Source organism: Microtus oregoni, unplaced genomic scaffold (genome assembly GCF_018167655.1).
Source record: "Microtus oregoni isolate MIOR12 unplaced genomic scaffold, Mior012 000012F_ref0000307, whole genome shotgun sequence".
In the NCBI taxonomy this organism is placed as follows: Eukaryota; Metazoa; Chordata; class Mammalia; order Rodentia; family Cricetidae; genus Microtus; species Microtus oregoni.
In genome coordinates, this window is record NW_024543071.1 from 6,047,073 (window position 1) to 6,070,105 (window position 23,033).

A 23,033-nucleotide genomic window follows, 5' to 3' on the forward strand; every position below is an offset into this window, starting at 1 on the left:
ACAAAGGCAAGAAAACTCAGTTGTAACAAAATCTAGTTTCTCAGAAAAGGTCAACACAATTCTGTACCCTGGATGACATTACTTTGCAAAACAGTCTCTCAATACTAAAGTATTTGCCCAAGAAATATTTCTATTGCTAAAAACAAACAAAAGACACATTAAAATTCAACACGAGCAAACTCCAACTGCAGCTACAAATCCTGGTACTCTGAGGTTCTGGGGCTCAAGTCAAAGGCAGAAGTCTCAGACAACAGTGACAACAAAATCAAGATGATCTTGGGCAACGGAGAAAAGTGGGACTGAAGAGAAGAGGCGAGGCGAAGTATCATGAAGGCAGGAGGCCATCATCCACTTTGTCCACCAAAAACTCTGAGGCAACACAGCTCCGTGGTACATGCTACCTTGGTTTTCTCCTCTTGCTCCCTCCCTTGGACTCTAACCTCTTTAAGACATCATCCACCTCCTTCAGAACTAAATGGGACTTCGGGATGGAGAGGGATGTAAGGTCAGAGGTCCTGGCTTCAAGCAAATATCCCTAGTAACAGAAAACAGGTGAGAGGGGGGACAAAGAAATAAAGGAAGAAAATTATTTATAAAACAAAGATTGGGGGAAATTCTGGAATGGGGATGAGGAACAAGTTAGATCCAAGAGAAGTTACTGTTGGCATCTTGGATTGTCTGGGTAAGAAAGCGATATTACCCACAATTCTGGAGGAATCATCTTTTCTAGACAGTGTGCTCCAGGTCTGAAGTAGAGACAAGTTCAGAGGCCCAACAATCGTTTGATTTCCCTAATGAAACTGAGCCAAAAATTAATAAGAAAACTCACACTTTGTTCCTAACTACTTAAGCTAAATCTCTACTTAAAGAAAAATCGACCCTAAAACACTATCTTACAAGTCACAAGATGCCATATTATAATCACCTGCTTGTCCACAAAAGCATTCTTTGGAGCCTTTGGAAAAGAAATGCCAAGGAGATTAGACATGACTCCCACCTTCACACTGCTGACAACCTAGCAGAGAGCGTGATAGCTGGGGGATGCGGGATTTTAGACAGGAACAAAATTACCCTGTACCAAGTTTTACAAAAAAAACTGAGTTATAAAACCCAAGAAGGAGGAAAAACCCACAACTGGGGCAGAGGTCTGAAAACTATGAATCCTAACAAGCTACCCAAAGGGCTTCACAGATGTGTGCCACTTAATCTTGAACGAGGTACGAGTCTCTCTAACCAAGAAGGAAGTTTTGAAAGAGTATGAACACTTGCCTAGGAGACAACTTCTAAGTGTCAAGAGTTGGGCTAGAATCCAGGCATTCTAGCTCGTCACTCTAACATGCCGCAAATAAGGATAACAGCACTATTTAATAAACAACAATGCTGCATTTGGAGACCCACAATCTTGACACTTTCATACATTTTCTTTTAATACTCTTACTTTATAATTTACCGGGGGGGGGGGGTAATCAAGATGCAGAGCAGTATTTCCAAACTTTCAGAGCCATTGGGTAGGAATCCAACACCACCCCCCATGGTTCCCATGCGCGGGAGGGGGGCTCTCTGCATTGGAAGCACGTTAGGAGTAGAGACACCCCCCTCCCGAGGACGCCAGCACCGCCCACAGCGCCCCCGCTAAGAAGACCAGCTTGCCCAGGCGGCGCTTCGCCGCTCCCGGCTCTCCAATCCGCCCCCGCCCGGCCGGGCAGGGTACTCACCGGGAGGGAGCCGAGGGACCCTGGAAATCTTGCTGGTGATCTCAGCAGTGAGCACTGCAAAGTCCTGTTCGTAGCCTTCGAAGTCGGAAGACATGGCAGCTCGGAAATGGCCGGCCGGAGCCGGGGTCTAGCTCCGAGAGAACTCACGAAGGGGGCCGGGCCTCAGCGCAGAGACCCTGAGAAGCCTCCACAGCACAGCGGGGACGGGGACGCCTCCCAGCCCAGTCGCTTCCTGGTTGTTCTTCGCAATCCTTGTCCCCCGGAAACTGAGGGGGATGCGTCTTTTCTTTTCCACTCAGTCGTCGAGAGTGAAACTAAGGAAAAACGTCACTTTCACTGTCCCCTAAAGAACTACGAAAACCTCCATGCTCTCGGGGATCACCGAAAACACTTCCCCACACTGCACGTTCAGGGAAACGGCTGGGGTTCCCCCGAGCTGTAAACAGATGCAGGCGCCTGCTTTCAGAGGGAAGACTGACGCAGCGGACCTGCCGGAAGTGGCTGTGGCGGAGCTTGCGCCAAAGGCCGTGGCGGGAGCCTGGCGGCGGCCCCGTAAACCTAAGACTCGGCGGCTGGGAGCTGGTCGCGCACTCCTCAACTTCAGGGTTCGCGTTCGGCTTGCGCAGGAGTGAAGAGCTCGTGACGGAGCTTTGAGAAGGAAAAAATCTGTTCCGGGTGAACCCAGGCCGTCCCGGAAATGCAATGGTCGTGGAGCGGGTGCCGGAGACCAGACTGAGGTGGGAGTCACTGCGGGGGTTGCAACCCGCGTGTGGGGCGGTCTTCGCCCAGACCTAATCGGTTCAGGATCTCCAAAATGTTGAGCCCAACTTCACTTAGTAGGACGATTTGTATCACGAGTGAAGATCCCAGAGGGTCCCCCACGGGCGGGAAACTGAGGCACCCGCAGGCGCAGCAGCTCCGTGGGAATCCCTTAGGCAGACGTCATACCCATTTATCGTAGGTCGTTTCCCGACTCATTCCACTCCATTCAGAACTCACTTCTCCAGCTGTTCCTCGTGCGTGCGTTCTTCCCTTTCCCCCCCTCGTCCCCGGAGGGAATTCATTTTTCCTTAAATACACATTTTCGTGCCCTCTCTCTTGCACTGCTTTAGTTGTGATTTTCCGCGCGCGGGCACGCACACAAACCACTCGCGCGCGCGTCGCTTTCTTTGCTTTCACCCTTGTCTGTACCTTTAACCCTGATCGATTGTTAATATTGGCGCTTGCAGGAACAACTGCGGGTTATTAATACACAAAGTACTATATGCGTAGAGCATATTAAACTTAATTCACAACTCTGAGGCAATTTAGAACGGCCTAAAAGAAACTTGGTGCCTTGGTTTCTGTTTTGGTTTCTCGTGACCTTGAGCTAATCACTCAGCCTCTCTAAGCCAGTTCCTGTTGTAGGAAGAATTGGGTAAGACCCTGCTTCTTAGCTCTCTAAGGCTTTGTACTCTAACTATCCACTTAGCATGGGATAGTTAATCCTTCCTGACAGTTTGCACACAGGAGTAAAACTGTTTAATGTGTCCAGTTTACATGCAGTTCAAGATTGGGCTGTATTTTGGATCGGTCCAAAGGTAATTCTTTTTGGCCTCGATAAGATGTCAACCTCACACTAGTGTGCTTTTGGGGTGCTGTTGCAGTACTTCTTGGAGTTAAATAAACGGCATATGGAATTTTTAAACGGAATTTTCCCGTTTTGATTTCTTTAGGTTGAGTTTCACACCTATCTAGATCCTTCTTGATGTAAAGGAGTCTGGATGTCAGCAGTGAAAATGGCGTACTCCAGGTTAACACTCTGTCAGCCAGAGGCATGACAGTTCAGGAACACGTGGACTTGATGCACACAGAAATGTGTGCACAGAAAAAGAGAATCTCTAATTCTTCGAAAGAAAGAAGGCACCCAAAATGGGCACCTTCTGCTCAGTAATCAGGTTTGAAAATCTTCAAGAATTAAAGAGACTGTGTCACTGGGGCCCCATTATTGCCCTTGGTGTGATAGCAATATGTTCTGCAATGGCCATGATCGACTCTGTCCTGTGGTATTGGCCTTTACATACAACCGGAGGAAGTGTGAATTTTATCATGTTGATAAACTGGACTGTCATGATTATTTACAACTACTTCAATGCCATGTTTGCTGGTCCTGGCTTTGTCCCTCGGGGGTGGAAACCGGTAAGAAAATGATCTGCTTTGATAGTGAACGTCACATAGTTGGCCATGATAATCACATTTTGTTTTTGCCTTATCAGCTGTTGTCCTAGGAGACCCTGGTGTGCTACTCCAGTCACTGACTGTCACTTCTGATTAGAATTGATGTCTATTTGAAATAGTGATTTACATTAGCTATTCCAAAGCAATTGCTACTTGTTCTTTGTTTAAATAACAATTCAAAATAAGAGGCTGTGTGTGGTAGTTCATGCCTTTAATCTCCACACCAGGGAGGCAGAGGCATGTCATCCTATGAGCTGACACGCCTGGTCTAAATAGCAAATTTCCGGAGAAGGGAAGAGGACGCCTCAATCTGAGAACAGGTGGAAACAGTTATCCAAAAAGTGGGCAGCCTTGTGTGACTGAAGGGGGGGAAAGCAGAGTAGTGCAAACCATGGCAAACCAAGGCAAACCAAGGCAAGCAGGTGAGAGAGTGTGCATGGGAGCTTCCTGGGCCACAGGGGTGTGTAGAAGTTTCAGGCAAAGCTCTGGCAGAGCTGGATAGGAATGTTATGTTGTAATACACAGATTTGGGTGAGAGAAACAACCAGTTAGAGATGACAAGGGAGATTTGAGAAAGTGTCAACTCATAACTTTACTCTGAAATACTAGTCAAGTTATCTAAAACTCAGGCTCAGATTTGGGTGAGTAGAACCATGACACTAGATTTGGGGTGAAAGTGGAGAAAAGGAAATAAAAATGACCTCTGAGTCATTTTTTAGTCATAATATTTTAGCATAAGTAAAGGCATTAGAAATGCGAGTTAATGACCTCCCTCCCCCATCACCCATAATAGAAATTTATGCCATTGTCGGGACATTTATAAATCCTGACTTGTTACTGTTTAGGATCAAGCAACTAACATGCCTTTCTTTTCTATCAAGGAAAATCCTCAGGATAGCATGTATCTCCAGTACTGTAAAGTCTGCCAAGCATACAAAGCACCACGCTCACACCATTGCAGGAAGTGTAACAGGTGTGTGGCTTCTCTGTTTACCGGGAGCTGATCCTCTTGGTCGCTACGCTTTTTGTTATATCTTCCGTCATGACAATGGAAACCTTTTGTTCTCTACAAGTGTCCTGGTTTACTTTTCTACTGCTGTGGTAAAGCACTGACCACAGAGCATTTGGGGGAAGGAAAGGGTTTATTTGGCATGCAGAATACAGTCCATCAGTAAAGAAAGCCAAAGCAGGAGCTTGAACCAGAAACTGAAGGACACAGCCTACTGACCTGCTCTTCCTAGTAGTTGGTATTTTTTTTCTCTTTGCTCTTCTGGGGGCCTGCCTCCCAGCTCCCAAATAATTACACATAGGGATGTATTCTTACTTATGAATACCCACCCTGAGCTTGGCTTGTTTCTAACCAGCTTTTCTTAAATTATCCCATCTATCTTTTGCCTTTGGGCTTTTAACTTTCTCTGTTTCTGTATACCTTTCTTTACTTCTTACTCTGTGGCTCACTGTGTAGCTAGCTGGGGTCCCTGGAGTCCTCCTCTCCTCTTTCTCCATCCTAAATCTTTTTTTCTCTCTTTTTCTCCTTCTATTTATTCTCTATGCCTGCCAGCCCCGCCTATCTTTTCTCCTGCCTAGCTATTGGCCATTCAGCTTTTTAATTAGACTAATCAGGTGTAACACAACTTCACAGAAGTCAACAAATGCATGTTGAATAGCTTCAGAATTTTTTAAGTGGGAATTAAACTGGTTTTCTCAGATTCATTCATACATATTATCAAAAAATTAATGAGAATAAAACTGAATCACTAATAAAAATTGCAAAATATGCCAGGACCTGGCTATCAGCAGAACCTGTTCATTAATATGAAATTTAGGAAATACTGAGATAGACATAAAATCTGGTTTGCTAGGATGTCCACCTTTAGCAAAGAAACCGAGCACAAGCACTGACTCGTGTGTGCTAAGGTTGTTTTCGGTCAGAAGCTCCATGTCTAACACATTGTGAGAAAGGAAGAAAGTTGCATCTGTGTTAGGAGAGCTTTATAATCATTCTCCCGAGTCACGTGGGAACTGTATGTCAGTTATGAAATTTATGAACTTAAAGAGACTGACAGCCGAGCTTCCTCCTTTATAATGAGATTCTTGCAGAGCTTCCCAGCTTGTGTAAGAAATTATTTTGTTGTTGGTTTTTCAAGACAGGGTTTCTCTTAGTAGCCCTAGCTGTCCTGAAACTCACTTTATAGACCAGGCTGGCCTCGACCTCGGAGATCTGCCTGTCTCAGACACATTACTTGAGAAACTATTGTGATGTCTGACTGCTGTTTAAAATTTTAAAGAAGTCACCATGTAGCTTCAAAAAGCCGTAAAGATGTATCTGTTTTATCAGAACTAACCCCCGTGACTCCTGTGCATACTGCATTCCTATGTGCTTGGTCTTTTGAAAACCAGAGCTAAAGGAGACAGGAGTTTGCTCTATGCTTCATAAACGTGTTCTTCGTAGATGTATAATGAAGATGGACCACCACTGTCCCTGGATCAACAACTGCTGTGGTCACCAGAACCACGCTTCGTTCACACTGTTCCTCCTGCTGGCGCCTCTGGGCTGCATCCATGCTGCTTTTATTTTTGTGATGACTATGTATACACAGCTTTATAATCGGGTGAGTGGACACCGTGATACACTACCATTCCTGTCAGACTCAGTGATGTCTCCAAGGGTATTAGAGGAGTCCCTTTTAGAAATACACTTTTTGTGATTTAACTAATACAACAGCTTGCTTGATTAGCTCTATCAGTTCCTCCTTTTAGAAAGCACTTTGTCTTGGAAATGAGGAAAGATTGTTTTATTCTGGAAACTCACCTTTTATAATTATTATTTTCCCTTATTCATGGTTTATTACATTTCTAACTTGGTGGTTATGGTACTTTCTTTCTGTTCCCTTCAGTTTTTGTAACAGATTGTCATTCCTTTGTTCATTTGGTCCATGGTGCAAGTGCGCTCCTAAAATAAACACATTAAACCAGAAATAGTTTGAATTGACTTTTGGACATTCAGCCATGAGAGAAAGTTCAGAGGTTGTACACATTTAAAAAAAAAATCCATAAATTGACTTGGGATCAAAAGAGGGACACAGGCCTAATAGGTATACAACAAGCTGGGGAGCACATGTCATTCACAGTCAGGACAATCCATGTGTGACTATAGCCCGTCTGTGGGCTAATGTTTCACTATTAAGGAATCGGAATTTCCATATGAACTCTCCAGAGTTTAGATGTTACCTCCTAACTTCTGTGTGGGACCCAGCCATGAAATTGTTTTGTTACTACTTCAGAACTGTAGTTTTGCTATTATTGTGTATTGTAATGTAAATACCTGATATATCTGATATCTGATAGGAAATCCCCAAAGGGGTTTGAGACACACAGTAATGTGGGATTCTCCTCTGTAGGCTGTGAATGTCATTGGTTGATAGAGAAACTGCTTGAGCCTGTGATAGGATAGAATAGAGTTGGGGGGGTACTAAACGGAATGCTGGAAGAAAGAGGGCGGAGTCAGGAGAAGCTATGTAGCCCCGCCAGAGACAGATGCTGGAACTTTACCTGGTAAACCACAGCCACATGGCGATACACAGATTAATAGAAATGGGTTAAATTAAGATGTAAGAGTTAGCCAATAAGAAGCTAGAGCTAATGGGCCAAACAGTGATTTAAATTATATAGTTTCTGTGCGGTTATTTTGGGGCTAAGCAAACAAGTGGCCTCCCTACAACAACACAGGTTGAGAGCCACTGATTTAGAACTTCATACAGGCCCCACACTACCCATCTGCAGGCTCTGTTTATCAACATCCTACTAGCTCTTGACTGCTGGCTGTGGAATGTGCTGTGTCTGCTGCTGTCGAAGAATACTGTCATTTTAGAATAGGAAGAAGATAGTGGAGGCTTGGTGTTGCCTTGTTTATAATTACTCATTTTGTAAAGTCAGTCTCCTTCTTCTGAGAAAACAGCAGTAATTAATATTGAAGAATTACTGATGATGGAGCTGTGGATGTATAAACCTCTTGCCCAACATGACTGTGGCCCTGGGTTTGATTCCTTGCACTTAAAAAGAAAAATTAAAAAAGAAGATACTGTACATGTCAGTAGGAGCCAAGTATTCATCAGAAACTTCTGTTTGCTGCAGTTGCCTTGGCAACATATCATTGTGGTTATCTTTTAGGTCATGCTGGGGTTTTACTGTTGATGTTACTTTTTTCTCACGGGTAGTGTACCTGTGTGTATGCATGTTCACAAGTGTGGGGCCTAGGGGCCCACATGTACAAGGACATCCAAGGCTAATGCCAAGTATCTGTCTTGATGACTGTCCGTTGTGTACATTGAGGTAGGTTCTCTCAGCTGAACCTAGAGGTTGAGGTAAGATGAGCGTAGCTAACCAACTTTCCCTGGGGATGCCCTGTGTTGGCCTTGCAGACATTGGTCATATAGGAGGGCCACCATGGCCGTGGAGCATTTCTGTGGATGCTGGGGATCTGAACTCAGCCTTCATACCTAGGCAGCCGTCTCCCTAGCTCTGGTCGTGTTGTTGCCCGTCACTTTTTCAGCAGCGCTTGCCTCAACAGCATTTCCCGTGTGCACTGTGATTGCTTGCAGCTCTCCTTTGGGTGGAACACAGTCAAGATTGACATGAGTGCGGCCCGGAGAGACCCTCTTCCAATTGTTCCCTTTGGGTTGGCTGCATTTGCTGCCACCTTGTTTGCCTTGGGATTAGCATTGGGGACAACCATAGCTGTTGGGATGCTGTTTTTCATACAGGTAAAGTTCTTGGTTGCCTCTGTCTGAAAGTTGCATGTCATTGGCTGATTGCTATAAAAAAAGAGAAAGTTTCAGTATGTGAGAGAAATTACTTATTTATAAACAACTAATCACCTGTGTCCAGTAGTTAATTTTAATTTTGCCAGAATAGCTAGCCACCATTTCTTGTGATGTGAAAGTACACGTCTTTATAACTGAGAAAGCTGCTCTCACCCTACAATTGCTCATGGTCTTCACTTCCATACAAGAAACGAGTGATTGTCAATAGGTTAGGAGATTCACCCATGGTCACCCACTCGTGTTCAGTAACGTAATTATTAATGAAAAGGAGGAGGTTTCTGAAGGAGTGCACAGAGATTGGTCTTTTTTTTTCTATAATGCTTATAAACTAAGAATCATAATAAAAGCAAATTAATATCTTGGTGTAACCTTACATGGACCATTCTTTGCATGGATTTAGTCACAGTAAAGAAATTAGGTAGGGCAGGCGTAAGCTATTAGTTACTTTTGTGTCACGGGGACAGAGACTTGACACTACTAAGGAAAGGGGGCTTATTTGGGCTCACTGCTTCAGAAATTCAGGCTTCTGTCCTTGGCTCCACAGTGAGGCGGAGCATCGTAGCAAGGAGCAGGTAGAAGAGAGAGCTGTTCACAGCATGGTGGACAGGAAGTGCAGTGGCTTTTGGGGAGGGACCCAGTAAAGATTCAACCACCCAAGGATACACCTCCAGTGCCCACATCCTCCAGCAAGGCCACAGCCAGTTTCCAGAGCCTCCTAAATTAGTGCTGCACCTAGGGACCAAGCACTGCAGATGAGCCTCTGGAGGACACTTCTTATTCACACCATAGTGTAATGGAGATGTGTAGGTGACTGAAATGGGACACTGCTGTGTTGTGAACAGATTAATCATAAATTTAAAGTTGGGTCCTACCACCCATGGAAAAGAGAGCTGTGTGTGCCTGTAACTCCAACACCAGTGTCAAGTGGGCAGGCACAGGAGGCTTACTGGGCTTTGGTAGCTACCAGCCTAGCTAAAAAATGTTGAACTCCAGGTTTGGGAAATAAAGCAGAGGCTACCACACAGGTTCATACCCCCTACATACACGCACTCACACACACACACACACACATACACACACATATACACAAGTATATACACATATACATATGTGCACTGTATACACACTCATAAACTATGCATACACATACATAATGGTAATAAATTTTAATAGCAATTACATTTAAGTACTGTTTCAACTATTTATATTACTTTTTTTTAATACCCTGAAAATTTTGATACTTGAGGCATGAATTCTAATCAAAGTATTGGCTTAGCTTTGCTTTGGGTGGGCTTGCTGAGCTGGCATAGAGATGCTGCAGTGCCATAATTAGAGGTGGACAGGCTCCGTGCTGGCTGCTACTTAACCTCTGCCATCTGTGTTGTCTTTATCTCTGGGGCAGAACAATGAAGCTCTCTTGGAATTTACTAGAATGGTAAGGATCCAAAGTAAACCAAAGTCACATTGTTAAATTTCACTGTCATTTCCTTTCCAGATAAAAATTATTCTCAGAAACAAAACTTCTATTGAATCATGGATTGAAGAGAAGGTAAACTTCAATAATTGTTTCTTCGTTCTAAACTACTGATTACTAAGTGAGTGCTGGGCTGAGTGAAGGTGGTCATTGGCCTGCCACACGAAAGGTAGACAAGGAGAGCGTTTAGCCTTCTTTCCACTCCAGTGAACTCCCACAGAAATGCTTCCTTCACACTCCTGAGCTGCCGTTCTCTCTCGGGCAGAAAGAGAGACAGCCCATTTGGAAAAGCACCAAAAACATGAGACATTAACTCGGGCCGGTAATGTTCGGCTTGTCAGAACTCTCCTGAGTTCATCTGTTCTCAGAAGCTAAGCCAGGCCAGGTGTGGGTAGTAGTTGGATGGGCAAAACAGTGGAGTAGTGAGCAGCCGCATACATTCCTTGTCCCGTCCCTGCCATCTCAGTGTGCATCTTACAGCGGCAGTTCCCAGTCCTGTGGGCTCAAAGCCAGTTCATAGTCACCCCCAGTGCCAAGTGCCACTGACAATTGCCAAAATTTTCATTTTCTAAGTGAAAAAAAAATCATAAAAAATTCTTTAGACAATCCATTCTGACGCCGGGCAGTGGTGGCGCACGCCTTTAATCCCAGTACTTGGGAGGCAGAGGCAGGCGGATCTCTGTGAGTTCAAGACCAGCCTGGTCTACAGAGCTAGTTCCAGGACAGGATCCAAAACCACAGAGAAACCCTGTCTCAAAAAACCAAAAAAGAAAAAAAGACAATCCATTCTGATAATTTAACATTTTCTAAAAAAGTAATTATATTTGTCAACCAAAAATGGAAGAAGTGGCCTTGTTTTAAAGATTTACAAATCTCTTTAATATCTGACTTAACCGAAGACAGTTGGGACCTGACACCCACTTCTGCATTCAGTCTGTTGAGATAGTACTTTCTTTGATGTTTATGAAGAAAGTCCAGCTGCATACAGTTGAGTCTGTAGAAAAGATTGGAGTGTTTTGATGGGCACTTTAGACTATCATAGACTATCATAGATATCCTTTGACTTTACATTAAAACTTGGCAAGTGATTGCCTCTCACACATCCCAGTGCTGTGATGGAACTCAGTCTCACGCTGGCTTAGCAAGCGGTCTGACAAGGAACATTTCTTGTCAGGAACTTTTTGTACTCTTTGATATTAAAATTCATAGCATTCGTATTTAATTATTTATAAGTAACATAAATATTTTATATTAAAATTGAAGTATGTTTAAATATGGGTAAGCTGTCAGAATCATAATAGAGAATACAAGTTTTCCGAAAATTCTCATTTTCTCCTGGAAGCCTGGGTTTCCTCCATCTGTCTGCAGATGCCTACAGCTGTGTACCTGCCATGGTGCGAGTTCGATTTTGCCTTTGAAAACATTTTCACCAAGCAAGTTCTGCTCCTCTAAAAATCCTGCCTAATGCACTGTCTAAATAGTTGTTAGGCTTTCGGGAATAGAGACAAGAAAAAGATATGTACATGTTCTGTGGATATGCAATTTTTATTTTAAACTTTTTTGTGTGTTTTTGAGATATGGTCCCTCTACAGTTCAGACCTGCTTCAACCTCCAGAGTTCAGGAGTCATAGGTGCACACCCTCGTGTCTGTCTAGGGTCATAGGTGCACACCCTCATGTCTGTCTAGGGTCGTAGGTGCACACCCTCGTGTCTGTCTAGGGTCATAGGTGCACACCCTCGTGTCTGTCTCAGGGGTCGTAGGTGCACACCCTCGTGTCTGTCTAGGGTCGTAGGTGCACACCCTCGTGTCTGTCTCAGGGGTCATAGGTGCACACCCTCGTGTCTGTCTCAGGGGTCGTAGGTGCACACCCTCGTGTCTGTCTAGGGTCATAGGTGCACACCCTCGTGTCTGTCTCGGGTCGTAGGTGCACACCCTCGTGTCTGTCTCAGGAGTCATAGGTGCACACCCTCGTGTCTGTCTCAGGGGTCATAGGTGCACACCCTCGTGTCTGTCTCAGGGGTCATAGGTGCACACCCTCGTGACTGTCTCAGGGGTCGTAGGTGCACACCCTCGTGTCTGTCTCAGGAGTCGTAGGTGCACAACACCCTCGTGACTGTCTAGGGTCGTAGGTGCACACCCTCGTGTCTGTCTAGGGTCGTAGGTGCACACCCTCGTGACTGTCTCAGGGGTCGTAGGTGCACACCCTCGTGTCTGTCTCAGGAGTCGTAGGTGCACAACACCCTCGTGACTGTCTAGGGTCGTAGGTGCACACCCTCGTGTCTGTCTAGGGTCGTAGGTGCACACCCTCGTGACTGTCTCAGGGGTCGTAGGTGCACACCCTCGTGTCTGTCTCAGGAGTCATAGGTGCACACCCTCGTGACTGTCTCAGGGTTCGTAGGTGCACACCCTCGTGTCTGTCTAGGGTCATAGGTGCACACCCTCGTGACTGTCTCAGGGGTCATAGGTGCACACCCTCGTGTCTGTCTCAGGGGTCGTAGGTGCACACCCTCGTGACTGTCTAGGGTCATAGGTGCACACCCTCGTGTCTGTCTCAGAGGTCGTAGGTGCACACCCTCGTGTCTGTCTCAGGGGTCATAGGTGCACACCCTCGTGTCTGTCTAGGGTCGTAGGTGCACACCCTCGTGTCTGTCTCAGGAGTCGTAGGTGCACACTCTCGTGTCTGTCTAGGGTCGTAGGTGCACACCCTCGTGTCTGTCTCAGGAGTCATAGGTGCACACCCTCGTGTCTGTCTCAGGGGTCGTAGGTGCACACCCTCGTGTCTGTCTCAGGTACAGTCTCCCCATCCGTGATTGGTTGGATCCAGAATTATAGACTCTGAAGAAAGGCTGAGTATGTTTGCAAGCAATGTGATAACTGTCACAGGGTTGTGCCAGTTTTCTCCTAAGATGCTGGCAGTTTTACCTACCACTGCAAATGTAAGGAGAGTGAAAAGGTAGATAGTCTGTTATGAGAAGTTTGTCCTTCCTGAACCCTGAGAAAGGCTTTGGACCACTGTGGACCTGAGTTCAGCCCCATGCTTATTTGCCTCATGAGACTGTCTGCGCTGCCCCTATTCACTTGTCCAGTCTCCTCTCCTGCCCACTGCCTCATCTCCTTCTCATAGCTGTGTATCTTATACTTCTCTATCTTATCCATATTCTTTTTCTCTGCCTAAAATACTCTTTACCTCTTTTTTTTTTTTTGCCTGATTTTCTGCCCCTCAAGATATAGTTTAGGTATCATTTCTTCCAGAATCCTTCCTTTACTCTCTAAGCTTGGTCAAGTCCACTTTCCTTCCTCTCCTCTAAGCACACCATGTGTCTGTGTTCCCTTTTCGTGTATGGCATCCTTTCCTTTCCTTTCTCTTTTTTAAGTAATCTATATTTTTGGTTTTGAAATTCAGTCCATGTTAAAGAGTCTCTGTCATTTTCAAATGACTTATCACTTAGCAGGACTGCAGACACCTGAAGCTTCTGTTTATAAAAAAGGGGGGATTAACCCTCTGTTGTTTAGGTAAAGGTTGAGATATAAAATTCAGTAAATTTGTATCATAGTTCCAACTGTTTCAATAAATAGCTAACACCCATATTACATTATAAATAACTACAAGAAACTTTTACATAAAATACTGTCCCTTAACAGACAGAGCTTCAAATAAGGAAATAAAACTTATCAAAAATGTATATGATTACCAGATACTAATGTTGAGTGTTTGCAGAGGAGCTACACTTGCTTTAGAGTTAAATACTGCATGTTTGTACCACTAGGTGGCAGTAGACTTGAACAGATTTAAAGCTAGTATATTTCTAGAGAAAGCTAACCATTTAAATGCCTAGAATATGAGCTGTGCTATCAGAATATGCATGTGTAATTGAAGATAAAGTATATGTGTATTTCATGATACAAAAACACAAAATCTCCTTCACCAGCATTGCAAAATGTTTTTTTGTAAAATAGTGCCTCCCTATTGGCCCTTCCTGGCCATGGCTAACCATAACCCACACTTTCTCCTGCATCTGTTAACCTTTACTCTCTTGTGTTGCTAAGCAACTAGAGGCATTGAGGGTGTTCTGCTTAGGATACATGCAGTTAGCTAATTCTTTTATTTATAAATCTTTTGAATGCTTGTTCCTAAGACACACCCAGTCACATGCTTTATTGGGTATCACAAACAAGTTTTTAGTCAAACCCCCCTCTATACTGTGATGAAACTATATTCTCTGTCACCACTGCTAATATTCCAGCAATAAGAAAGTATTTTTATCAATAATACAAATTTCACACGTGAGTATTCTCAATAACATATTAGTAACCACTTCAGGCAGAAGCAGCTGTCATTTTACACCTTTGTTCTCCACAGGCTAAAGATCGAATTCAGTATTACCAACTGGATGAAGTCTTTGTTTTTCCTTATGATATGGGAAGTAAATGGACGAACTTTAAACAGGTATTTACGTGGTCAGGAGTCCCTGAAGGAGATGGACTGGAGTGGCCAGTAAGAGAAGGCTGTGACCAGTATAGCCTAACAGTAAGTAATTTTGTTCAAAAGGCCTTCCTCTTGCCTGGCGATTTCTTTGTTAACGGCCCCAGCTTGCTCAGCTGCCCCATCTGTCTGAGCAATTGAGCCCATGCTTCTCGGACACTAGCCACATGCATGCCACAGTCTTGTATGTATCTCAGGAATAATCTTTTATTCTTTTCCCTGTATCTTTAATGTGATTCTAGAAGAGAGACCGTGTTTCCCTGGCCATGTCTAACATAGTTCTACTTAGTAGTTGCTGATTAAAGAGGGAAAGGAGCAAGAATTATTTAGTCGAGAATCATCAATAATGAGTTTTCTAGTTTGTCCATTAGGAACTCAGTAAGACTCAGCCTAGAAGCTTTGCAGGAATGCATTTGTTGTCTGGAATGAGCATCTTCTCAGAATCTGCTTACTGGAGTCTTCTCCTCCACATACTCCTCAGGTGCTCAGCTGGCACCAGAATTAGGGAGCAGTATGCAGAGGAGAATATAAAGCGCCAGAAACTGGGATTACCCTTCTGGAGGGGAGAGACTGTTCAACACCGAGACAAACTGCTTAACCTTTTTCCTCTTGTCTTTCAAACAGAGAGAACAGCTGAAACAAAAAGCAGACAAAAGAGTCAGAAGTGTAAGTATTTGTTTGCCGTGGTGTTGATTCATATTTTCTCTAGTTGGGCACTGTGTTTCTACCTATCTTAAGACAGTTGGCTTTTATTAAATAGTATTTCTTTTTATTGTGTTTATTTTTATACTGTGTATGCGTGTTCAGCACAGTCACTCATGGGAGTCTCCTTTTACCATATGGGCTGCAGTGATAAATATTTCCTTATATTTGTTGAAATCTGATACAGTTCACTGTTTTTGAGACAGTCTCACTGCATATCCCTGACTGATCTTAAACTCAGAGACCCACCTTCCTGTGCCTCTGAGAGCTGGGTTCAAAGGCTTGTGGCACCATGACTGGCACAGACTGTTGACTTTTGTTTTCTTTAAAATACTTCATTTTAGCAGGATGTTTCCAGAGCAGTTAGGCATTGTGCATTGCCAACCTAGAAAAATACCTTTAGTACAGCTGATGAAACCGCTTAGCAAGCACAGTGACAGGTAGAGATGATGCCACCTATGGCCAAAGGAAGTCTAAATTAAAAATAAATACAGTTAAAGTTAAGTTCCTGTTTATACTGGCCACACTGTGAGCCCTCTCTAGCTGCAAGTCTCTAGCTAGCAACCATTCTAGACCACACGTAGAGCCATGCAGACACTTCTGTCATTGCAGAAAGTTCTCCTGGACGTGGCACTCTGCAGTTGATATTTTTAGCAGGTGTGTGCTTGAAATGATGGATCAGACAGCCTGAGAACAAGGATCATCATCCCTTCCCGGAAATGGGAAGTGGTGGGAAAGACATTTTATCACTGAATAGTTTGAATGTGACCTTCAATTTCTTTTGTTTAAGCTTGAAAAAGCTCAGATATTGTAAATATTGAGATTATTCTTCTGACCACTGATGGCAGGTTCGCTATAAAGTCATAGAAGATTATAATGGTGCCTGTTGTCCTTTGAACAGAGGAATTAAAACCTTTTTCACAAGCCCCTGCACAGAAGAGCCTCGGATACAGCTGCAGAAAGGGGAGCTCATTTTAGCAACAAGAGGGTTGCGGTAAGAGATGGGAATGTTGCATTTCTTTAATATGAAACATGACATAAACTTCAAAAGTATTTAATTTAGTCTTTTAAATATTTCAGGTACTGGTTGTACGGAGATAAAATTCTCGATGATTCCTTCATAGAAGGTATGAAAGTGGAAGGATGTGTTTAAAGTATGTGACTATTCGAAATAGCTCCAAATTCTGTAAGAATAACTTTTATGCGTAATTACACATAAAACACATTAGGGAACTGTGTAGATATGTAAGAATACTTCTTAGATGTCTCTCTGTAGTACTTATGTCTATCCAGTCTTTACGTTAATAGCTGGCATACAAGTTCCTATGTGACTATGTGGCAGATAATTACAAAGTCCCCTGTAGGCACCTATGGGTACTGTAGCAAATTAGATGGCACCTGGGCATGACCCCATGAAAAGACTCAATATTAAAACACTAGACCCTATTCCCAGAAGAGAAACAGCTGTGGAGGCAGCCAAGGCAGCACCATGCTGCTTCTCCTGGGCCTAGCCAACAACTTCCATGAAGGTGCTGTCCCTTCTTAGGCATGGGTACTATGCACAGAATGAGCGGGAGGTCCCGGCTGTGGACATGCAACCAGGGTCTGTGGAGAGATAACAAGGATATTGCAGGCTGTGGAGACAGAAGTCTGAACTTGAAGCAAGCTGCGAGTCTTCGTGGACACCCAGAGGTACTGGATGAGAAGCATATCCCTGCCCTGCATTGTGAGCCACAAGTCTTCTGGCCGGCATGTTGAGAAAAAGAACTCCACATTTGGCTCAGAGCCTCCTCATAGAAAGCCTTGCATATGGAATCCAGAATCCACAGATGTAATTGGTGGGGGTGTGGGGAGTTGTCTCAGACCTGGGACTTGAAGCAGGAAGTGAGCAAATGACTCTCATCAGGAAGAAAACACAACTGAGTTGTTTGAAGTTTGGAGACTAGCAGCCCTGCTCCTACATGCATAGACCCTATAAAAGACAGCTAGGAACAACCGTTGGCCAAGGCTGGAGCGCCATGTTTCCATCTACTTAGTTTTATTGTTTTATTTCTGCTCCTGAGCTGTGTTGTTCCTTTGTGTCTGGCAGCTGTGTCTTGCCTGAATAGGCTTTTCAGGTGCTTCCTTTCTGTGCACCTACTCCTCGGGGTCCCCGTTATTTCTCTCACCTTTAGAGCAAGCACTTTCTGTCTCATTCCTATTCCCCCACCCCATCCCCTGATCATTTCCCTACTTACTGACTCTTACTCTAAAACCGGAAGTTCCATTTTCCCCACTCAGAACCCCAGCGCTACTGACTTGGGCCTCATCAAGGACCCAGTTGAAGTCAGTGTGTGCTTTCCCAGTGTATCTCCACCAGCACTGCCGCAAGGTAAGGCCCGAACCAGGAAAACAGAGGCAAAGGGAAAATAAACCCCAGGATGCCATAGTCCCAACCAGTGCACAGACGAATAAAAATATAAAACCATCAGACAGCAGCCACTAGGATACATGTCCAAGCTTGCAACTTCTCATTACCAGCAACCAAGACTGAAGAGACAAGTGAAACACTGGGCGATCCTGAAAGGATCACTGCCCTCATGGAGACTTAACAGAGGAGGGAGTGAAGAGATCAGCTCAAAACCTACCACGAAAGGTACCAAAGTGATACTTGGTCATTGGCAGACAAATTTAAAAGTGCCCCAAAAACATCAGTAAGTGATTGAGACTGACAAAGAGACCAACAGAAATGCTGGAAATGAAAGATCCAATCAAAAGACCAAACCAACAAGCAAAAAGTCACAAACAAACCAAAGCATTGGAAAGGAAGCATAACAGAGGCCAGACAGGAGAACAGCTGTTGGGGACATTTGACTTGAGACAGTAACACACTCAAACATAAAGAAAACAGCAAGGCAAAAACTTCTAAAAACTCTGGGATACATTCAAGAAATTAAACTTAAGAATCACAGGCTAGGGAGCTGGAGAGATGGCTCAGAGGTTAAAAGCATTGCCTGCTCTTCCACAGGTCCTGAGTTCAATTCCCAGCAACCACATGGTGGCTCACAACCATCTGTAATGGGGTCTGGTGCCCTCCTCTGGCCTGCAGGCATACACACAGACAGAATATTGTATACATAATGAATAAATAAATATTTTTTTTTAAAAATGAATCACAGGCTAGGAGGAGATACTCTAATTTTATAGGCAGTGTAGTTAATGAAGTTAGAAATGGACAGCCAAGCACAAGATGTCTGTGGAACCCAAGTCACGGCCAGAGAACTCAATCAAGATGTCATAATGCAAAGAAAACAGCCGCAAGGGAATGGCAAAGGCAAACTTGTAGATGAGCACATTGCGGGGGTGTGGAGGCCAGGAACCCTTTTCACTGCTGCTGGGAGTGTAGTTTGCTACAGCCCCTAGAAAGTCAGTGGGGAGCTTCCTGAAGAAAACAAACAATAGAACTGCCGTATTCCTCAGGTGTGCTGGTCTATGGTATTTATTTAAATGACTTGAGGCCCTACCACATAGACACTTACACACCGTTATTGCTGAATTGTTCAGAGTAGCTAAGGAACAGAACCAACCTAGAGTCTACTCACAGACAGGTGGGTAGAGAAAATGCAGTATATACACGGGGTTGAGTTTTATTCATCAGTAAAGAAACGTGAAATGCCATTTCCAAGAAAATAGATGCAAGTGAAATTTATTATGTTAATGAAACAATCCAGAGCCACACAAGTAATTGCAACTTGTATTTGAATATGTAGATTTTAGAGGGTGAGTTGGGTTATGTTTAAACTAGAAATAGAAAAGCAATTTTTAATAATTTATTGTTATTTTCTATGCATTGGGGTTTTGTCTGCGTGTGTGTCTGTAAGGGTATCAGGTCCTCTAGAACTGGAGTTACAGACAGTTGTGAGCTGCCATGTGGGTACTCAGAATTGACCCAGGTCCTCTGGAAGAGAAGTCAGTACTCTTAACTGCTGTGTCTTCTCTCCAGACCCCAAAAATGATTTTTGAAAGAGGTGATTGGATACGCATATGTGTAACATGGAAACAAAAGTTATTACTAGGAAGAGGACCAATAGTGGGGATTAAGAGGAAGATGGCGGAGGGGGTGGAAAAAAAGAACCACTAAAAATAAAATTTATAAAGTTGCCATGTTACTTTGTATGCTCATTTTTAAAATTAATCAAATAAATCCTGGCAGCCATCTTGGACAGGAACTGCCCTTTAGCTGTCTAAGGGGAAGTGAAGCATAGGCAGCTGCTCACAGTCAACTGTGAGCCAGACCTGAGGGTCAGGCTCAGCTCCCCTGTGCATGGCCACATCCCCTTTAAGACCTGAAAGGTCAGGCTCAGCTACCCTATACATGGCTGCATCCCCTTTAAGGCCTGAGGGGTCAGGCTCAGCTCCCCTGTACATGGCCACATCCCCTTTAAGACCTGAGGGTCAGGCTAGACCAGAGGGTCAGGCTCAGCTACCCTGTGCATGGCCACATCCCCTTTAAGACCTGAGGGTCGGGCTAGACCTGAGGGTCAGGCTCAGCTACCCTGTGCATGGCCACATCCCCTTTAAGACCTGAAAGGTCAGGCTCAGCTACCCTATACATGGCTGCATCCCCTTTAAGGCCTGAGGGGTCAGGCTCAGCTACCCTGTGCATGGCCGCATCCCCTTTAAGGGACCATTCCTTACATAAAGCTATGGCTGAAATCTGGTTGATTTTCAGAATTCTTCCTTTTTAAAGTAAAGATAAACCTAGGATCTTCTTGAAGAAAATAAATGCTTGGGATTAACATAAATTAACCATAAATGAGAATTAAGGGATTTTGATATAGAAATTGATATGCTGGGAGCACATACCTGTAATCCCAATATTCAGGAGGATCATAGGTTCAAATCTAGCCTGAACTGCATAGCAAAATTTCTCATGAAAAAGAAGGGAATGCATAAAAGCTGTAGGATATATCCTGGGAACACAATGTAATGGTGTGCCAGAACAATCACCCATATGTTAACCCCAGGTCAGTTGTGTACTTTCTACACCACACTGGCTGCTTTCCCGGTGGACGGGATCCTGGCTTGTTAGAAGTGTTTGGAGATGATGCTTTCCCTGACCCATGTCTGAGAACTGGTGAGGGATAGCAGGGTGTCTCATTTGAAGTCGTAGACTTGCTCCCAGGAGTGTCACCCAGTCCTGCTTGCTGTTTCACCATAGCATAACTTTCTCCCTCAGGTACTTCGAGGATAAGAGGGTGGTTCCCTAGAAATTGTGTGGAGAAGTATCCCTGTGATGGCGAATCAGACCCAGCGCCAGAGGGCGAGAAGAAGAACAGATAGCCACTGTGAAAGTGCTATCAATACATCTTCATTACTTGAAAAATCACACATATTACCAAGAATTATGCAGCGAGTCTACTCTGCTTAAGGTATTCTTTTCCTCAAAGATGCTCTAGTGCCGTGATTTCAATATTTTTATTACCATTTTGAAACAGAAGCCATTCTGCATATGCCTTCGAGTTCCTGCCGTCTTGCCACTTCTCCCTACCAAAGGAAAGTCGTTCAAGCCAAGTGAGCAAACTGCACTTTCTGTAGGATTTCTTTGTGCTGCACCCAACTTCACCTGCAGATCTAGTTCCCCTTGGCCAGGAGCATCTGCATGTGGTTATTCTGTTTCTTCCTTGGTGACATTTCTTTCATAATCTAGAGACTAAAACTTCAATATGAACTCAAATTTTGTTACTTTTAATAATGCAGATTTTGTCAAATCCAATAAAGGTCAATGGGTGTTCTGTAAAAATTATAGTTTTCACTCAAAAACATGTTTTCTTTTTTCTTCTGTCTTTATAGAAGCGCTACCCTGCTACCGTGTGCAGAGTTGGCATCATGACTCATAAGTTCTGAGACATAACGGATTCCGTTCAGCATATGAGCCCTGTTTTGGTAGATTGGCAGCTTTCCATCTACTGAAAGTCACTGGACATTGCTTGTGTCTACTTTAATATCAAACCCTGAAGTTTGTGCAAATACTAGGATCTAAACTTAAAAGTGGGCTTGTCAAAACAGCAAGTAGAATTACAGGAGAAGGCCTGCTACTCTGCACTTAAGTAAACTAATCAAGCTTTCCTTAATTCTTTGTATTTGGGGAACTTGAGGCTTCCAGGGCCACCAGACTTATAGTAGGTAAGAGTAAGAAACAGGTGCCTGGGGCATCGGCACTGAAGGAAGCATGACTTATTCCATTGCAGGAGCAGCAGGTGAGAGATACAGTCATCTTGAAAGCAGCATGGTCTTGAGTTGACAAAGCAGAGAAGGGGACAAGACAAGTCATATGCCTGTAGAAGTGTCTGCATTTTAGACAGAAATAGCAAGAACACATCTGGGGAACATAGGAAGGGAAGTCAGAGCTAAGAAGTCTGTACCACCAGGGCCCTAGAAGCTGCCTGCCCTTAATTTCAAGTACAGACATTGGTTCAGCCTTGCTGAGCTTAAGATGTGGAAAAACCAAGAATATTCTAAATTTTAGTTGGAAGCCAGAAAGGAGTACAAGTTAAGATTATAGTACAACAGCCAGGCCTGGTAGCACACACCTTTAATCTCAACACTCCAGAGGCACAGGCAGGATCTCGAAGTTGTAAACCATCCTGGTCTACATAGAAAGTTCCATGCCAGTCAGGGCTGTAGTGAGACCCTATCTTTAAAAGAGAGAAAGAGTGGGAGAGAGCACATACAAGAAAGGTAGTAAAGAGGAAAACGTTAGCATGTTTAGAGCACGGGCCTGCCTTACAGCTTTCTTACTCAAAACTGTGTAGTGGGGTTAGAGAAGCTGGGCCTAACAGTTTATCCAGCGGTTACCCAAGTTTGCTGCCTGCTAGAATCATCCGAGGACCTTGTAACAATCCTGGGCAGTGTTTATTTAATGTTGAGCCTGCCTTGACCTCCTGAATGTTGTCATTGTGGGTATGTGTCACCACACTTGGCCACAAAGCTGTGTATCTCAGGGACCCCCGAGCAGTGCTGAGTCATCGTATCATCTCAGCTAAGTGAGTCCAGTGCACAGCCACAGTGTAAGAGCTACCCGACTTCCCCCGGCTCTCGTCATCCACAGTGTAAGAGCCACCCGACTTCCCCGGCTCTCGTCATCCACAGCCACAGTGTAAGAGCTACCCGACTTCCCCCGGCTCTCGTCATCCACAGTGTAAGAGCCACCCGGCTTCCCCCGGCTCTCGTCATCCCTGTAAGAGCCACCCGGCTTCCCCGGCTCTCGTCATCCCTATAAGAACCACCCGGCTTCCCCCGGCTCTCGTCATCCACAGTGTAAGAGCTACCCGACTTCCCCCGGCTCTCGTCATCCACAGTGTAAGAGCCACCCGGCTTCCCCGGCTCTCGTCATCCCTGTAAGAGCAACCCGACTTCCCCCGGCTCTCGTCATCCCTATAAGAACCACCCGACTTCCCCCAGCTCTCGTCATCCACAGTGTAAGAACCACCCGGCTTCCCCGGCTCTCGTCATCCACAGTGTAAGAACCACCCGGCTTCCCCCGGCTCTCGTCAACCTCAGTGTAAGAGCTACCCGACTTCCCCCGGCTCTCGTCATCCACAGTGTAAGAGCCACCCGGCTTCCCCGGCTCTCGTCA

General features: G+C 44.5%; 2 protein-coding genes across 7 annotated transcripts in view; one reads left to right on the forward strand and one right to left on the reverse strand.

Annotated features, from left to right (window-relative positions):
* Vti1a (vesicle transport through interaction with t-SNAREs 1A) overlaps positions 1-2,292 on the reverse strand; it is a 332,589-nt gene extending 330,297 nt beyond the window's left edge. For 2 of the 5 annotated variants that reach the window (XM_041660692.1, XM_041660691.1), the window contains exon 1: positions 1,716-2,197. In XM_041660692.1, coding sequence (XP_041516626.1) covers positions 1,716-1,809 — 94 coding nt within the window. In that variant the 5' untranslated portion in view covers positions 1,810-2,197. Of the gene's footprint in view, positions 1-1,715 lie in introns of all 5 variants that reach the window. The other 3 variants (XM_041660693.1, XM_041660694.1, XM_041660695.1) reach the window with 3 other exon arrangements.
* Positions 2,235-21,200, forward strand: Zdhhc6 (zinc finger DHHC-type palmitoyltransferase 6). Of its 2 annotated transcripts, XM_041660689.1 has the most exons (11): positions 2,238-2,452; positions 3,431-3,893; positions 4,814-4,905; positions 6,385-6,544; positions 8,534-8,695; positions 10,251-10,304; positions 14,591-14,758; positions 15,338-15,379; positions 16,264-16,409; positions 16,496-16,542; positions 20,634-21,200. In XM_041660689.1, exons 2-11 carry the CDS (start codon positions 3,627-3,629, stop codon positions 20,735-20,737), a joined length of 1,242 nt encoding a protein of 413 aa, XP_041516623.1. In that variant the 5' UTR covers positions 2,238-2,452; positions 3,431-3,626; the 3' UTR covers positions 20,738-21,200. The 2 variants fall into 2 exon arrangements, with proteins under 2 accessions (XP_041516624.1, XP_041516623.1); XM_041660690.1 differs by lacking the exon at positions 8,534-8,695 and having other exon boundaries at positions 2,235-2,452.
* The last annotated feature ends 1,833 nt before the right edge of the window (positions 21,201-23,033 follow it).